This window comes from Cetorhinus maximus, chromosome 3 (genome assembly GCF_964194155.1).
Source record: "Cetorhinus maximus chromosome 3, sCetMax3.hap1.1, whole genome shotgun sequence".
NCBI classification, from domain to species: Eukaryota; Metazoa; Chordata; class Chondrichthyes; order Lamniformes; family Cetorhinidae; genus Cetorhinus; species Cetorhinus maximus.
In genome coordinates this window covers 162,431,835-162,450,677 of record NC_135881.1, presented here as the reverse complement: position 1 = coordinate 162,450,677, position 18,843 = coordinate 162,431,835, and the positions used below count along the sequence as shown (strand labels likewise).

At 42.9% G+C, this 18,843-nt stretch overlaps 1 protein-coding gene across 1 annotated transcript in view; it reads right to left on the bottom strand.

Moving 5' to 3' along the window:
• Positions 1–16,946, bottom strand: part of nedd9 (neural precursor cell expressed, developmentally down-regulated 9) — an 83,232-nt gene extending 66,286 nt beyond the window's left edge. The window contains exon 1 of the mRNA XM_078539176.1: positions 16,771–16,946. Within this exon, the coding sequence (XP_078395302.1) occupies positions 16,771–16,782 (12 nt within the window). The 5' untranslated portion in view covers positions 16,783–16,946. The remainder of the gene's footprint in view (positions 1–16,770) is intronic.
• Between the last annotated feature and the right edge of the window lie 1,897 nt (positions 16,947–18,843).

Below are 18,843 nucleotides of genomic sequence, written 5' to 3'. Positions count from 1 at the left end.
CTCCTCGAAGCTTCACTCTGCTCCTTTCAAAACCTTCTCAAAGCCCACCAAACTTTGAATTCTCTTCCCTTCCCTCTTCCCTTTCATAGCTGTTGCACCCTAAGTAATGTCCTCGCCGAGATCAGCTGACTAAGCACTAACTGGACCTCGGCTGTGGGATTGTATTTTCATGCTCTATTTACCAACTAAACCACTGAGGAAACATCCTCTGAGAGTACAAGACAGTCCTTTCAATCGCAAGAGCAAATCACTACTTCAAATTCACATCCTTTTGTTATTTCCATAATATTTTAAAAAATTTATTTACTCCTTTATACTGGTTTTGAGCTGTGTTGTTACTAATTGCTGACAGTTTATGTTATATTTATCACAAGAAGATACAAATACCATGTGAGATCTAGTGAAAAGTAGATCAACAGCATTAGCTAAAGTTTGCATACATACACGATTGAATGGTTCATTTGTGATCATAAGCTGCAAAAGTGATGCACAACTGGTTTTTAAGTTCTTCTGCACCCCACCATTCTGTGGTACACTGTATAGGAAATTATCTAATCATTTTCTACCATTATTCATTTGATTTGCTGTGTAACTTCATGTCCTCAGATGCAAGAACCTCCATGTTGGAACATTTAGATCTCCCAGTGAGATCCCATCACAAGACATTTCTTACGCTAATATTATACACGTTCTAGCTGAATCCCAATTAATACAAAGCTGGTTGCAAGTAAAGAAAACTTGACATAAGGATTTTTTTCCTAAATATTAAAAATATAAATAAAGTCATGGGCACAGCTTTGTAGAACTATGGGCAGCATTTTCTGGTTGGCGAGCGGGGTTGGGGCCCGCTCGCCGACGTGTAAAATGATGCAGGGTGAGGTCGGGCGTGTGTCCTGACGTCACCCTGCATCATTTAGATTTTCAGTTCGGCGGGTGCGCAGCCAAGTCAGCTGTGCACCCGCTGAACTGTCAATGGCCTATTATGGCCATTAAAAAACAAATTAATGAACTTAATGGGCTTGCCCACCCAACCTTAAGGTCGGCGGGCAGGCGAGGAGGCCAGGCGGCCTTCGGGTAATGCATGAAACCTCATCCACGGGCGGAATGAGGTTTCATGTAAGATTTAAAATTTCACGAAAATTTTTTAATAAAAGTAATTGACATGTCCCATCTCATGTGACAGTTTCACATGAGGGGACATGTCCTTAAAATTTTTTTCCGTCTTTAATTAGGTTTTTAAAAGTAATACTGATTTCCCTGAGGCAGCACTCCCAGCTCAGGGAATTCCCACCCCCCCCCCCATGCCCGCACAGGGAGCGCACAGCGCTTCCGGGCGGTCGTCACGCTGACTGGGCCTTAATTGGCCTGCCCACGTAAAATTGCGGCATGCCCCCAGCTGGGGTCACTGATTGGGAAACCGCCCGCTCACGCCTGCTCCCACACAACCCCCCTGCCCCCGACGGGGGGGAAAATGCTGCCCTATGTCATTGTCAAATCCATTGTGTATTGACATTCAAACTGTTGGCATGTGGTACCTGGGCAGTAGAGGTTTGAAATGTTTAGTTTATTATAAAGTAAAATTTATGTAGTAATGAGCTTTTTCAACAGTAAATGAAGTTACCGAAAGACGTACACTAACATTCATCTCTGTGGGCAGCTCCAGGCTGTTCCCTGCTTTGGGTAGCCCAGCTGTGAATGAGAAACTTGCAATGTGAAAAGACTGAGGCTGCAAGTTCCAAGCAAGCCTTGCAGTGTACTTGAAACCAATTCCGTTAATAAAGTCGACACAGAATAGGTTTTTAAAAAATTATATGCATTCTATTAGCTCTTTTCTTGGAAGAAATGTGAAGCCCTTTTAAATCTTATTCTGAGACTCCTCCATCACTGTCTCCCAGCCTTGGTGCTGTTAAATCCAGAGCGTTCATTTGGCCAGTGTCACTGGGTTCCCAAGTACTGGTTTTGCACCAGCCAAATGTAAAACTGCCAACATTCTAATGCTGGATGCTGACCAGGCCTTTGATAAGTAGTTCTTCTGGACCACCAGTTTCATGAGGTCCTGGCTTGTGCAGTTCTCATACTTTGGTAACCAGGCAGCACTGGCATGATACAAAAACACTAAGTTCACTGTCATTTCATCGGAAAGCGAATTAACTGCTAGGTTCTGGCCTACAATTGCTAGGCTCTAGAATCCAACTTTAAAGGCTCAATACATAGACCATTAAAACAGCAAGATATACTGGATGAATCAGGACTATAGATATTACATACAATTACATCATAAAATCCTTGAGTCCAAAGAGACGTACACAATGTTTATACAGTGTGAATTATGGATCGATTAAACTGTATGTTTTATCAGTTAGTTTCCTCCAGCATATATAGAAATGACGTTTCTATTGGAAATTTGCACCTTTAATTTGATACAGGTTACCCAAGAGGCTCGTGCCAAATGCCTGTAGGAATTTTTGCCTGTACCTCCTCACTTTGTGCAAAGTGTTTCACAAAACACTTCTCAGAAAGCTTCTTAAAAATTTCCACCTCTTTGTTCATTTTCATAATTGCTGATCATTTTAAATAATAGGAGCTTATTTTTCTTAACCTCATGTGGTCAGTGGGAGCCCCTTGCTTGCTATCCTGGCCAATATTTATCCCGTAACCAACATCGTCAAAACTGAGGCCAAGTATTATCATGTTGCAGTTTGCAGAAACTCAGTGCGCAAATTGGCTGCCTCATTTCCTATAACAGTGACTACACTTCAAAAGTACCTCCTTGTCTATAAAATGTTTTGGGGCATCCTGAGATCATGAAAATAAACATTTTTTTCTTTCTGATTGTACATTAAATGGTTAGAAAATTATGCAATTCCAAATTACTGATGTTCTTCCTTTCTACATGTACTCTTATGGTTTTCAGGATAACAGCATGAAACACTTTGGGAACTAAAAAATCAGGCACAGGAAAGAGTGATGTTCCCAATATACTTTTCTCCCATAACCTGCCTTAATGTCAAAAATTCCCCCTCCCTGCCAACTGAATGTTTTAATTTGAAACTCAACTTGCTCATAGTTCCTATTGCCAGCAGTGAAAGGAGCTTTTTTGTTCTCAGTCCATGTTACAGTGATAACTAGGTCTCAGAAGAAGAAAGGACAAGGTGTGAATCAAATTGGTTTAATTTTGAAGTTACTGATCTAAAGTCACATATTTAATTTAGCCTCTCTACATGGTTGTATATATTCTATTATGGCCTGTAAAACAGACGAGGTGCAACATGCTTTGATTCTACTACAGATTGAGCATTATGAATGAGATGGAAGATGATGGCATTCTAAAAAGCAATGTATACTTCATTTATATCTAGATAGGAACAGTCAGACAGATACCAAGACACAGAAAGGGAAGCACGTTTGGAGAAACTGCAGTGGGGTAGATTTTAACCACCTAAGAGGAACAATGTGATAATGGAGTTAAGATGGCGTAAGAGAGTTGCGTCACATTCCCCACATGTTCCCACTATCACAACTAACCCAAGCATTGGAGCAGGAGGGCCACCATGGCAGACAAGAGTCTACTTTACTTTGGAAAGATGAAGCAGCCTGATGACATTATGTTGATTTCCATATTTGGGAGAGTCACATGTGACCAATCACAAGACAGCAACCTTGGAGTGGCCTGAAGACGCCAAGGTACATTGGAAAAATTTACTTTTATGTGGAATCATTGTGAGACCAGGAGGGCTCTTTTTGGATACTTTGGACCCTTCTTGCCCTGGGCTGATTCCTGGCCACGCTTGTTGCTGATTGTTTCCGCCCCCCAAACACAAACACCCCCCTCCCACTATCACGTTTATCTCGCTCTGCGCCGATTCTGCGCTGGGACCTGACCTTCTGATTTTCGATGCCATTCCCGCTGGCTTTGAGCAGGAGCCAGCACCATGAAATGCTAGTGAAGCCTATCTGCCTATCCCAGGCCTCAGGTCCCAACTTGCATATTCTATTTCCAGCCCAAAGGTCTGGCCTCCAGTCAAAGAAAGACACTAGATATAGAGATAAGGAGCATGACTGTATGTTAACATGCATCATTTCGTACGTTTCTACTTTTGTTTCAATCCATGACACAGAGGACTGAGGTCACCAACTGTACTGCAGAGTTAAAAAATAAGGATTTTCTTCAAAATTTTAATTTTCACTTTTACTTTTATGATGCAGAAATGAATGAGAAGTCATTGATAATTAGTTAACTGATGTGTGTAAAAATATATTAATTTTTTTCATGCTGATTTTACACACTTTCCCAGGAATAACTCTATCTCTGACCACATTCTTTTCAGAGAATATCTCATCATCTATGACTACAAATTTCCAGAAAACCGAATTGCATCACTGTATTTCATATAACCTTTACTGCTGCGGACTTTTCAGTGTGGGCTGGTTGAAAATGATGTATTTTAAAAATATCCTCAGAAGTGACATCAAAGACAAGTATTTTGTCTAACCCCTGGCAGTAGGTTGCACTCATCATTATCTAGTAATTAAATTCAGACTAACCAGTTCCCTTTGGAATACAGTGAGAGTCCCAACAGCACGGCAAGTAGAAAAGGCTTTGATAGCTTTAAACAAATGTTTATTAATTCCCTTACTTTTCTGCACTGGGGTACTTATTTAACAGTTATAATATAAAATCTATTTACCTTTTTAAAGTAAACATCAACACACATGGATAGTTTTTTGTGTGTGAACAGTCCCAGTGTAGACCATTACTTAGCAAGAGTGCACACTGGGAAATGACAGACTGCATGTGGGCAATTTCCAGATCCTTGCTCCAAATAGGTGAGGGTCTGTCCTGGAAGCACACAACTTGTAAAATCTACCCTGTAATTTAGCAGGTACATTTTTCAGGTTTGTGTTCAGTTAGTGAGAGTGGCAGCCCATTGGCTTTCTCTGCAATTATTTGTTAGAGCACAAGTTTCAAGAAGTTGCATTTATATAGCACTTTTAAAATAATCAAACATCCCATGGCACTTTACAGGAGAATTATCAGACAAAATTTGACTCTGAGCCATGTAAGGAGATCTTTGGGCAAGTGACTAAAAGCTCATTCAAACAGGTAGGTTTTAAGATATGTCATAAAGGAGGAGAATGGGGAGGTTTAGGGGTAAATTCCAGGCCAGAATCTTCGGGTCGGCAAGCGGGGGCGGGGCCCGCTCGCTGACACATAAAATGACGCGCGGTGAGATCAGGCGTGTGTCCCGATGTTACCGCGCGTTACTCAGACCCTCAGTTCGGCGGACACGCACTGGAGTCAGCTGCGTGCCCACTGAACTGTCAAAGGCCCCATTAAGGCCATTTAAATATAAATTAAGTTATGGTTGGCAGGCAGGCAAAAATTCCAGGCGGCCTTCGCATTTATCATCAAACCTCATCCACGGGCAGGATGAGGTTTCATGAAGTGTTTATAAATTGAATGAAAGTTTTTATTAAGGTTCATTGACATGTCCCAGCTCATGTGACACTGTCACATGAGGGAACATGTCTTAAAAACTTTTTCTTTCTTTATTTAAATTTTTAAAAATCAAACTAATCTCCCTGAGGCAGCTCCCCCTGCCCGCACAGGGGGTGCTCAGCGCTTCCGGGTGCATGTCATGCTGGGCGGGCCTTAATTGGCCCACCCACGTAAAATGGTGGCGCGCAGCCAATCGCGGGCGGCAATCAGCTGCGCGCCCGCCTGTGCCCGCTCCCGTCCAACCACACCCCCCCACCCCCCACCCCCACCCCACCCCACACAGGGAGAAAATTCTCTCCTTAGAGTTTAGGCCAAAGACAACTGAAGGCATGGCTGCCAATGATGGGGCGAGGGAATTGGAGGATGTGCAAGACACAGAGAATGTAGGGCTGATGGAGATTCAAAATTCTGGTGTTTTGATAGTGGCATTATAGGAAACATGGGTGTAATTCTACTCTCAGAGTGAACGTAAGGTCTTATACATTAACTATGCCCATTAATAACTCAGCCTAGTGATTTAATCAAACTGGCAAAAAAGCAAAGACCTCTCCCATCCTATGGGAGGAAACCAGTTCAAAGCTCACATTCTCTGTCGATGGCATGTTTGACTAGGATGTGTTTGCAGCTGCTGCACCCAGTTCCTGTACTATAACTGACTCCTTATTTTATCTAAACTTTTTTTTAGTTAAATACAACGGGTGATTAAAACTCTGACTACCCAGCGCAAATGGCCGCTGGCTAAGTTAACATGGCTGCAGTGAACTTATTGTCACTCTCCTGCTTTATTGCCATATTGCCATATTTACTGGTGCTTTCCTCTGGGCACCTTCCTGAATCAGTGAACCTTATTACTCATTAAAAATTGTGATCCTAGTACACTGAAGCAATTGCAAGGGACAAGGGGCAGAACAGCATGTTCTGCCCAGACGTACTGCGCAATAAAAAGGAAAACTAACCGGAAAGTGTACTTTGTGACACCAGGAGTGAGCATGAGAATAACATGGGTTAAATGTGTGAAGTACCTACAATTGTAAAGTGCAGTGATGCGTCAAGTGTTGTAGTGCAGATAAGGTTTAGGCCAATAGACTTCTTGCCCTTTAAATTTGACAAGATTAAAAATAGAACTTTGGTTCCAATTCTGATGAATTGTGACTTCAGGGAATGTTTGCATCATTTCAATGAGTAAATTTGGTTTTTCAAAATAAAACAACCCAACTCATAATCCTTACAGACATGCACTTGTACGTGAAAGAATGATTTCAGTTTGACTAGTTACTTTAAAGTATTTCCCTTCCTGTTAAGTTGCTGCCACTGCCACAAGCCACTCTCTAGCTAACAGACAAGCTGATCCCAGGCCACTGTTGATTTATGTGCTGAGTATATGTTTGGAGCAATGGAAGGGCACCTCAGCAGTTCAGTAACCTCAGATTATTGCAGAGGAAGCACAGACAAATTCACTGGTCATCTACTCCCAACAGGAGCCTGTGCTCGCTAGCTCATCATGTGGGAAATCTCATGATCTGGCACACCCCGCAGGGCTTATTTCCCCCCGCCCCCAGTTTGTATCTCAAGAAGTACTAGAAAATTCATAATTACAATGAGTTGTTTCCTGGTGACTAATCCAACAGACCAAGCTATCTTTCTGACAAATATTTGGATGTGCTGTTCCCTTATTCCCACATTGTTTCAATCATTAGACTCCCCTAAAAACTCCTCTAATACAAAGCTACACAGCAACATATATCTGCTTCATTGCCCATCAGAAACCAGATTGATCAGTAATATTTTCAAACAACATCCCCCTCATTTAAGGGCAGTGGACTCAGTCCCAGCAGATTTCCAATAATCAGAGGCTAACTGTTTTCCTGTAGAGTTAAATGCTGCAGGAGTTTAATTGCTGAGGTTAGAAATACTTTGTTCTCCCCATCCCCCAAAACCACTTTAGCTTTGCAGAGTGAAGGTTGAATCATTTCCTTTTGTCAGCCTATGACCAGAGGGATATAAATTACAACTGTTTTTGTTCGTCCTTCGAGGCAAAGATGACCATGGTTATTGTCTGCGGTGTTTGGCAGGGCTCTGGTGGTACCCACCTATGTACCATAGGGGACTGTTAAGGCCGATTTGTGCCAGAAAGGTTTTGCTGCAAAATAGGAAAGGATACTGCAGATGACCAAGTTTTGGATGAGTTGCTGGCTCGGCATTTTCTCTGCTTGCGTTTTCTCTCTGCTTCTGATTGTGTTTGCTTTTGAAGGAAGTGTTTTTATTTGGTTGCAGCATGTGCAGCATCCTGGGCAATCTTCTCCTAGGACTTGAAGCTGATATCAAAATCCCAAAGTGAAGCCTTCAGAGTGTCCATGAGAGTGTGCCCCAGGTTCAAGTTCTTCATAGAAGGTTCGATTTGGCAAGTGTCAGGCATTCTAGCTACATGACCAAACCAACTCAGCTGTGACTGTCTCAATATGGTGTGGATGCATGGCATGCCATCTTGCTTGAGCACCTCAGTGTCTGATATTTTGATCTGAACTTTAGAAGTTTGAAGGCAGCTCAACTCAAGCCTCTTGGCATGATGCTGGCACACAGTCCAAGTCTTACCTGGGTGGAGCAAGTAGGCAGGACTATTACTCTATAGACTTTCAGACTAACTCCTCTTCATTCCCAGTTGAATGCTAGAAGTCTGCTGAAGGCTATACTTTGGCAATTCTTGCATGTGTCTCATCTTCAATATAGATAGATCCAGAGAGTGTGCTGCTGAGATAAGTGAACTTATCCACAGCTGACAGGTTTTGGTGTTGAACTGAAACCTTGGCTCAAGAGAGGGCTTTCCTCGAGCAGGCTGGTACATTACTTCAGCTTTCTTTACGCTGATCGTAAGGCCGAAGTTGTTGCATGCATTAGAGAACAGGTCCATGCTATGTTGCATTTCCAGCTCTGAATCAGCAGCTAGTGCACAGTCATCATCAAACAGGAAATCGTGAAGTATGTCCTTAGAGATCTTGGTCTTTGCCTGGAGTTGTCTGAGATTGAGCAGCTTCCCATCCAAGATATATCTAATTTCGATGCCAGGATTGCCAACATGGAAGGCAGTAGAGAGCATGGTGGGGAAAAACATTGGAGAGTTGGAGCTAACATGCAGCCCTGTTTAACTCCATTAGTAACTGGGAATGGGTCAGAAGACTCAGCATGATCCAGGACACGCACGAGCATGTTGTCATGGAACTGTCAAACCATTGAGGTGAATTTCTCAGGGCAGCCAAACTTCTCCATTACCTTCCAAAGGCCTTCATGTTTGTCTGTGTCAAAAACCTTGGTCAGGTCAACAAACATGGTGTCCATGTTCTGTTCCTGGCATTTCTCCTGGAGCTGTTTAATTCAACATCATATCAGTGGTTCCTCCATCTTTTCAGAAACCACACTGACTTTTTAGCAGCAGATCCTGGTTGAGATGTTGCACTAAGTGGTTCAGATGGATTCTGGCAAAGATTTTACCAGTGATAGAGAGGAGTGACATTCCTCTATGATTGTCACAAGATTGGCAAGTTCCTATCTGCTCGTATAGATGGACAATGGAGGCATCTTTGTATTCTTGCGAATGTTTTCTTGCTCCAAGATAGACTGAAAAAGTTCAGTGAGCTTCTTGACCAGGTGATGACCTCCAGCCTTGTAGACCTCAGGCTGGGATAGTATCAGCTCCTGGAGCTATGCCACTATACAGGAGTTTGATTGCATTTGTCATTTCTAACAGCAAAGAGGAGTTAATGGCAAACTGGCAGCCTGGTGTTTACTTCTTCATTGATGGATAAACCAATTTAGGATATGGTTAAAGTGCTTTACCTATCTTTCTACAATTTGGGCTTTCTCTGTGAGCAGTGTTGACTTGTTGGTATCGAAGATTGGTGATGGATTTCAGGGCATCATAGAATCTCTTTCAGTCTTTGTGATCTGCATATTACTGAAGTTCGTCAGAGGGATATAAATAATCACAATTGTTAAAAATCCTAGGAAGCTCCAGATGGAATCTCAAATTCCAAACCAAAGAATCCGCCCTTATGCCAACTCCTACACACCCTTTGTCAACTCTAGCCAAAATAAGTTGGCCCAATCTTGCACATCATCTCTTGAATCATAAAACCGAATAAAAATATTTTTTATGCAGCCTAGAAACATTAATCTGTTCCTATGACATTATTCATGTAGTATCTGCAGAAATATCAAAGGAAGGGCCAGTAATTACTTAATATGAAGATGCTCAATTGAATTGTGGTTCTAAAGCACAGAATTTCTTAAGTGGAACCTCATCACAATATACCAAAGCCCGCTCATCACAATGTAATGACTTTGGCGGCAGCAGTTTTCAGAGATCAAATGGATTAGATTGCTCTGACATTAGACAGCCACAGGCCTAGTCATGATGAAACACGACATCGAGAGTGATTATTTTTACATGGTTGCAGAGTATCACCATTAACATTACCTGTAGAAACAGGTCAGGAGCGAAGGCAATGACGGCAGTGTTTTAGTTTGTCGGTGTTTGCTGCCATTGCCATAAGGGTGGCAAGGCACCCTTCCAATTTCAGAGGAGATAATTGCAATTGGTGAAGGGAGTTTGCTTTCTAAATTTTTCAATCATTGATTGTTTCTCAGTGAAGGTAACAATTATACTGAAATTTGTAGCTACTTCAAAAGAGATCCACACTAAGGGGATGCAATCTCAAGACAAACAATTGCTTAAACTGACAGCAGTATCCTGGCCTACTGACAGGCCCCAGGCAGCTCTGACAAGGTGCAGCACCCAGAATTAGGATAATTCTAACTAATTTATCATCAACAGGTGATATTGTGATGATACAGTTGATGTTGTGTTTGAAGCTCACGTTTATCAGCAGATCCACCTTTAGTGTTAAATCCAGGCTGCTCTCCATAAGTAGTGTCAAAACAGCCTATAAATCTTATCCAAAAGGAATTAAGAAAGTTAGTTAAGTAGAGGTTACTACCAGGCCACAGTAGCACACGGTGGGGAGAGCAGAAAAAAAAGAGAATTACCGAGAGAAGATAATTTTTTTTACATCAAAGGAAAAGTCTTTGGTCTGGTGAAGAATAATGTACTTCCTGACCCATCCTTTCTCTTTATTAGTTCCTGATTAACTTGCTGCGAATATCCCGAATGTTCTATATTTACTGAAGTATTGATTGGATGTTAGAACAGTGTTTGGAGCAGTGTTAAAGATAGCAGTTGTAGGAATACAGGAAAGTACAGGGTCTTCAGCCTATCTGGCCCATGCCAAAAACTAATAGCCCACATCATTCACTGCCCTAAATCCCCATCAACTTTTCTCCTTTGACTGCCTCCCTGGGCAGTCTGGTCCACACATTCACCACTTGCTGTGTAAAGCAGTTAACTCTAAACTCTCTGTGCACCTTAATTCTTCTAAGGCCTACACTTCTGAGTCCTGCTTCCCTGGTCCATGGCAATCTTAAACACTTTGGCCGGGATTTTCCAGGAAATTCTCAGCCATTATTGCAGCTCAATATATCTTTGCTCAAAGAATATCTTCCTGAAATGTTCTCTTCATACGAGTAAAAACTCCCCAGCTCCTCAACACCATCATTTCCCCCCCCGTATCAGTTTGATTATCTTGAATCAGAGCCCTGAAGAAGAGCCATACAGAACCATAACGTTAACTCTGATTCTCTCTCCACAGGTGCTGCCAGACCTGCTGAGTCTTTCCAAGCATTTTCTGTTTTTATTTCAGATTTCCAACATCCTTAGTATTTTGCTTTTGTTACAAACAAATTTGTTATCACATCCAAAGATTAATGCGCTACCCCTCTGGCCATGCATAGTAAGAGCTGGTTGGCTTTCCTTACTGCACAGTGTCAAAAATACTGGGCTAATGGAAGATTAAAAGAACGGTTATTAAAATTCTCAACACTGGCCCATTAGGCGCAGTGACCTACAGTGGCGACAATGTTGAAATTTTCGAGGTTAACACAAGTCAAAGCCAACCATCATTTCTCGAAAAGCAGTTTTCTAGTAATTAAATCTAAATCTTTTCCTGCAACATCGACTCCCAAGAAAATCTCATCATATCTAAACAGCACCTATACCATGGGAAAGCCCTTAAGTGATTAGGTAGAAATTTTCATGGTGTACTATGTAAAATTTTATGTGGAGAATGTGACTGTATATATTCCTTATGATGTCTGTGATAACAGAAAAGCTACAAACAACTTTAAAAAGTTGTACCATCAAAAAATATAAGTAAAATTAGGAGGCTAATCCATTTCACATTTTCTTCTTGGCAAAATAATTCATATAATAATTAGGAACTTAGAAAATGTAGAGGGCCAGAGAGTACAAACAGTGCTCCATCTGGTTGGTCTCAAAAATTAATGGGCCAATTTTAGCCTCCATCCCACCCCTGCACCTCCCCCCCCCCCCACCCCCGCACCCCCCCCCCCCACCCCCCACCCCCTCCCCCACCCCCGGCCCCCCCCCCAAACCCAGCATAAGATAACAGAGGTTAAAATAAAGGCAGCTTTCTGCTCCCACCTTACTAAACTGTAAAAGTCAGGGTCTATCGATGTAGTTGAAACCCCAATAGAATTTCAGTGAGCAATCACATCTGATACCAGTCTCACCAGGAACAAAGGGCATCAAGGAGCACAAAGCCAAGTACAGAGCCGAGAGGCTTTTTCAAAAATTCATTTTTGGGCGTCACTGGCTATTGCCCATTCCCTTGAGAAGGTGGTGGTGAGCTGCCCTCTTGAACCGCTGTAGTCCATGTGGTGTAGATACACCCACAGTGCTGTTTGGAAGGAAGTTCCAGGATTTTGACCTGGTGAATTTAATTTTATAAAGGTTTCTTTGTGGACTAGAAGTACCAGCCCCCCAAACAGAAGTTGAAATGGCCCTGACCTGCCAGTCACTCCACTGGCCCCACACTGACCTCTTTGGAGCCAGCTAAAATCAGGGCTTACTACTGTTCAATCACTAATTCTCTCATCCAACTATGCCACACTAGAGACTTGCGCTGCCTCACTGTGTAGTTCATTCTATACATTCACAAACCTTTGCATAAAGTAATTAAAATCTAAACTCTACCTTCCCACTTCTAAGAAGTTTGGCAATCTCAGGCCAAAAGCTACATTTGAACTTTGATCCATCATTAACTTCAACAGTACGGTGCTTGAATGTTGTTAACTGAACACTAGATGGCTCCCCAATTGGAGTAAGTGCATTATAAAACTTCTATTCCAAGGTCTCTTGTACTGCTTTTGTCATAATTTTGACAGAATACTCTAGAGGGTCTGGAAATAAAAGCAGTTAGTTATAACCACAGTAATCCAAGTGCGTATTTGGACATAACAATGATCACATGTACAGTGAAACACCTGTTAGTGCAGTCAAATAAGACACTAGTGCTCCCAAGTGAAAGTTTCCCTCAGCCAACAAACTTTAAAACAAGTGAAGCGTATAGTTGAGTGTTGCAGTTTGTTAGAAGGCCAGCACATTGCGCCACTGAGGAGAGTAACATGTGAACCTTCCATCGGTGAATCCCCACAGCAGCAGTCCCTGATTTTAGTGGAGAAGGCTAGGAGTGGAGGCAGATGCTTTTTTTAAAGGGAAAGCTAGAGTTGCTCATCATCACTCCCAGACCGCATCAACCTGCTTCCACCCCCGCCCTCGGCAGCAGCTCCTTATGTAGTAACATCCAAGTATTTTTGCTTGCATGAGCCACAAATAATAAAACAAAGCCTTGATGGGGTACTGGGCAGTATATATAAATCCATGCCCCCATTAATTTGTCGATTTCCGAAGTTGCTGATACTAACAGATCTTAGTGTTCTGTTTTAGGACTGACCCACCAATGTGTCAACTGGACCATAAAATTCAAAGAGGACAAACAATCAAATAAAAAATACATAAGCACAAGTAGGATTGAGTTCCAACGGCAAGATATTCAGGGATCAAGGGCGCTCGTTCATTAGAGAGACAGCAGCAAAGGCCAAGAAGCAGCTGATCCCTTACCATCTTGTATGGTAACCAGAAGGAGGTGAAAAATCAGAACCTGAAAAACGTCATTACTGCCCTGGCGATTGTGTAAATTTTTTCAATCAAATGGCTGTACTTACAGAACCACCTTGGAGTGAACTCATTAATATTGATGAGGGTCCATGGAAACAGCAAGCTTACATCCTGCAGCATTGGAACAACAACTGTGTGTCGTTGCACAAGTTGCAACTTGCCCTAGAGCCTGAGGAAGTCTGCATAATCTAATAAATGAAAACCTGCACTTCTTGCCTTCACGAATGGATTCAGTCAGTCAGTCTTGGTGATGGGCAGAATACATAATGAACAGTTGCTGTATTGGAGGAGAAGATGGAGACTATGGTGCTGCAATCCTGATGCCTGGGAGGGCACTTCTTTGGTAGAGGACAGGAGGCAGGACCTGGTTCTGCTGGACAGCCATCCATTTTTAACCCTTCGCTCCACATGGTGTTGACATCAGACGAGAAGCTGGAACTGGTGGGATGTCATCATCCTCCAGAAACCCCACCAGTTCCACTCCGTGTACAGAGCAATTGATTAATTAGGAAAAGTTGCATTTATATGGCATCTTTCACAACCTCAGAATATTTCAAACACTTGAATACCAATATATTACTTTCTGAAGTGAAGTCACTGCTGTAATATAGGAAATGCATCAGAAAAACTGTTACTCCAAAATCAATACTTTTTTTTTAACTCTTTGAATGATTTTCAGCCAGACTGGTATAATCCCACAACAAAGTGCTGTTCCAAACATCTTAGGGCCCCCATGGGTGCAGTTGCCAAGACAATGTCGTAAATGGTGTCAGGGCCTGTCCCGTTCATATAAATGACCTAGGGCTTGGAATGCCATAGCAGACTTGGTGTCCAGAAGTCCCACCTTTCTGGTGGAATTTCAGATCCCACCTCCTCTTTATGTGGATCTAGGAAAACTTAATAGGTTCCACTGCTGCCTTGGCACTATTTTAGATTGTTTATCAATTTTTAAAATACTATTTATGAAGCCATTAATGTTGTAATTTGAGAAGCTCAACAGTATTTCAGCATTGGCAAATACAGTCTACATTAAGTTGTGGTCATTTTCTGGTGCATTTCTTTTCAAAATTCAAGGATTGAAAAAAAGAACTATTTATCCATTTGCCAATTTAAAATAAATATAAACTGAAAACAAACTGCAATGTCGTCCACAGCTGGCTAAGATCCAAGCAAAGAGTTAAATGCTTGTCATGTGTGCAGAATATCCTAAAGCAACACACACACAATATATTTATTGTATGCCATTTCTGTGGTTTCAGGCTGATCTGAGGAGGAGTGGGGTAAAGTGCTGATTTCATAAGGTTTTCAACCACAACACAAATCCACCAGTGTGAATTCAGTTTAGCCGATTTATCTTAACTCATTGACATCTTTATTGTACATCTATCTCCTGCTGCCTATGCCTCCCCTCCACACCATGCTGGGGTGCTGTTTCTCAGGTGACATCAACAGTCAGCACCTTAAGTGACAATATGGGTGAATCGAGACAAAACAACTGTTGACTATTTGAACTGTCCAGGGCAAATAACAACCAAACCCACACTTTACAGCTGGATAGCGGTCAGGAACAGTCACCCCAATTAGCGTGAGAACTCTGAGACTGATCATAACATCTTCACTACTACCCTGGCCGAAATCACCTAACTCAGCACAGAAAGGGAATGAAACTTGACATTGTGTGGGTCAGTGTAGTTCAGGCCACATTATCCAGGGTCACCCCACAACAAAAATGCTGGAGCTGAAGGGGGCACTATCTAATTCCCAAGGACCAGAATGAGCACCACCTATAAGCAGGGATCCTCACTCAACAGATGGTAACACAGCGGTGAAATGCTACCAGCTTTTCAATCCCATTCCTCAACACAATGTCACAGCCCAGCTCCATCTTTTCCTTTGTCCATTAAGTGGATTGGGTACATTGACTCAGTTGTGCGGTGGATTGTTGCAATAATACTTCGTGCCGGTGGAATTCGCATCCACTCAAAAGGCATTTGGGAAAAGCAAATACCACCCTAACTACTTTAGATCAGTTGTGGGGTAATTCTAAAATAATATGACATTGATGAGGTCAGATGTGGGAACTGTGAGATCTCATTTTATTTTTATTCCGATCTTGGGAGGATTACAGAGCGGGGCGAGATTGATTCCAGAACTGAGGGGACAGAACTATGACTATTCTCGGGACTTTCTCCTCGAGAGAGAGAGAGAGAGAAGGTCGACGGCTGATCTGATAAAAGCATTAAGAATATGACGGGACTTCCAGGATGTGGGTTTGATCTGCTGTGACTGCAAATAAAAGAAATACAAGGGTTTATAGTTTGGAATGAAGGGCGACAAAAGGCGATGGAAGATTCAGGCAAATAGGATGATCAAAACATAAAGGTTGGACCATCGGCGGCGGTATTGGAACAAGAAACTGTGATGGGGTTCAAAAAAAGCACTATGTGCTAGCAGACAGGGTTCTGGGTTTAGAAATGCAGACAGTCGGCTAGGTGGACCCACAATTTTGTCCGAAATTAACGTTCCGCAAACAACTGGTATCGGAAGGCGCCACAAAGCAGCTTACTCCTGCTCCCATTGCTTCAGTTCTTAAACCAGGTTGCTCTCGAACACCTCCAATGTCCAGTATTTTTACAGCATCATGTTGCCTTCATGTCCACTCACTTGGAAAAGTGTATGGGAAAGAGCGTAAAGGCAAGATCACGAATTATCCGGCGAAATAGGGTAGAGACAGAGAATGCCACATCAACTGAAATGCTGAATACTTGTGAAAAACTGCACAACTCCCTCAAATTCTTTCCCTGCCACACGCACTACGTATGTAGATCATTTATTTTAAGTGCAAGTTTTCTACAAGGAAACAGAACTTCCTTTTAATAGGGATCCTTAGATGTAAGTGAAGTTACACAACACTACACAGCCCTGCGCTTTCAGGCTCAAATAAACAAACGGCAGTGACATCCCACCCAACCCCACCCCCACCGTCTTCCCACAACCGAGCAACGGCAATCCGACACAGCTCAAGTGTAGAAAGTTCGCATTCAGAGTTAAAGCAAGAGCCTGGAGCAAGCACACAGCGAGCCCTTGCAGTTGGAACTTTCAATCAGCCTCGGCTTCCAGCTCTCCGCAGCGAGGCAGCCGACAACACCGGCAAGTGGCAAAGAAAGAGTAAAACCCATTTTACCTTACGCTTCATTTTAATGATCCTCCCCAAGTGTCAGACTAACCCTTGGTCTGCAGGGTGCATTCAGCACTGTGGTCTCAGAATGTCTCACAAGCAGGTCATTGCCAAAAGCAGAGAATGAAGCTGAGTGTAGTCTCTATCGGTACCAGCTCCTCACCCCGTTCGCCTCTCTCCCTGTCTCCAGCTCCTGTTCAACAGACACGGCAGCAAAGCTCCACTCATTTGCATGATGTGTAGAGCCGGCCCTCTCATTGGCTCAGGGAGAAGCTCTACTGTTGCATCGGCAAAAGGTGGTGCTTCAAAGTGACCAGCAAAGGGAGATTGAACAAGAAAATTGTGAATGTAACATCCTGTTCTAAGCTCTGAAAGGAAGGAATACTTTGTCAGATTAGTCAGACTTAAATAATAATAAAAAAGAAAGCTCGCAAAGCGAATTCTGGAAATCTTATTCCTGTGACCTAGCAACCATCAACACGGCTTCCCAAAATGGACTCATTTCAAAGCTTCATGCGCCACACATGAAATGGCCCAAGAAACAAGACGTTTTCTGTTTACAATCTCTTCTATTGACCTCCCCCGCTGACATTTTTAGTTCAGTTTCTCCCTTGTTCGGTGGGAATTCAAAGCAATCTGACAGTCAGATTCCAGGGCACTGACAGATGCCACTGCACAGCTCCTGACAACGACTCGCCCTGTACACAACTGAAGAAACCCATCAGGCGTCACGAACTGTCCCTGGCTCCACAAATACCATATTATCAACACATTCATTAGAATTGCTCTAATCTATGTAATTTTCTAACACATATACACTGACCATTGTATTTCAGCTCAAACCCACCGTCCCACTCATTCTTGGCTTCTCCAGCCCCACAGCTTTCTCCTCAACTCCCTCCTGCCTAAGTTTCCCACGTGGGGAATGGTACAACCTGGCGTTACCTGGCCTCACTTGATATCTGCATGCATGCATGGGGGTGGGGTGACTGTAGATGGATCAAGAGCACAAACTTGACTGCTGTTTCTTCACTTCCCTTACGCAGGGTGCTGATCCCAATTGTACCATTACTGTCCCATGTGAGATCAATGCAACACAGACTGGAGATCACAGCTGGGCCTCCCTGGAGATACTGCTGGCAGATGAAGACTTCAGCCGTCAGTCACTGGCTAGGCTACATTGTCTCTCACCTAGAGGACACAGAGGACAAGATCAAAATTTCTTCTCGATCAATTCGGATCTGTAACTGAGGGTATGTACGAATTAAGAGCTGGAGTAAGCCATTCAGCCCCTTGAGCCTGCTCTGCCATTCAATAAGATCATGACGATCTAATTGTGGCCTCAAATCCACATTCTACCTACTGCTGATAACCTTTGACTCCCCTTTTGGTCAAGAATCTATCTACCTCTGCCTTAAAAATATTCATTTACCCCACCTCCACCGCTCTTCGCAGCAGATCCCAAAGATTCACCTCTGTCTTACATGGAAGGCCCTTTATTTTTAAAATGTGTACCCTAGATCGAGTCTCTCCCGTAAGGGGAAACATCCTTTCAGCATCCATTCTGTCAAGTCCCCCAGAATCTTATGTGTTTCAGTAAGATCACCCCTCAATCTTCTAAACTCCAAAGGATACAGGCCCAGCCTGGCCAACCTTTTCTCATGAGATGGAAGTGCATGGTAAAATCGGGCAAAGTCAGCATGGTTTCATCAAGGGGAGGTCATGCCTGACAAATCTGTTAGAATTCTTTGAGGAGGTAACGAGTAGGTTAGACAAAGGAGAGCCAATGGATGTTATCTACTTGGACTTCCAGAAGGCCTTTGACAAGGTGCCGCACAGGAGGCTGCTCAGTAAGATAAGAGCCCATGGTGTTAGAGGCAAGGTACTAGCATGGATAGAAGATTGGCTGTCTGGCAGGAGGCAGAGAGTGGGGATAAGGGGGTCCTTCTCAGGATGGCGGCCGGTGACTAGTGGAGTTCCGCAGGGGTCAGTGTTGGGACCACAACTTTTCACTTTATACATTAATGATCTAGATGAAGGAACTGAGGGCATCCTGGCTAAGTTTGCAGATGATACAAA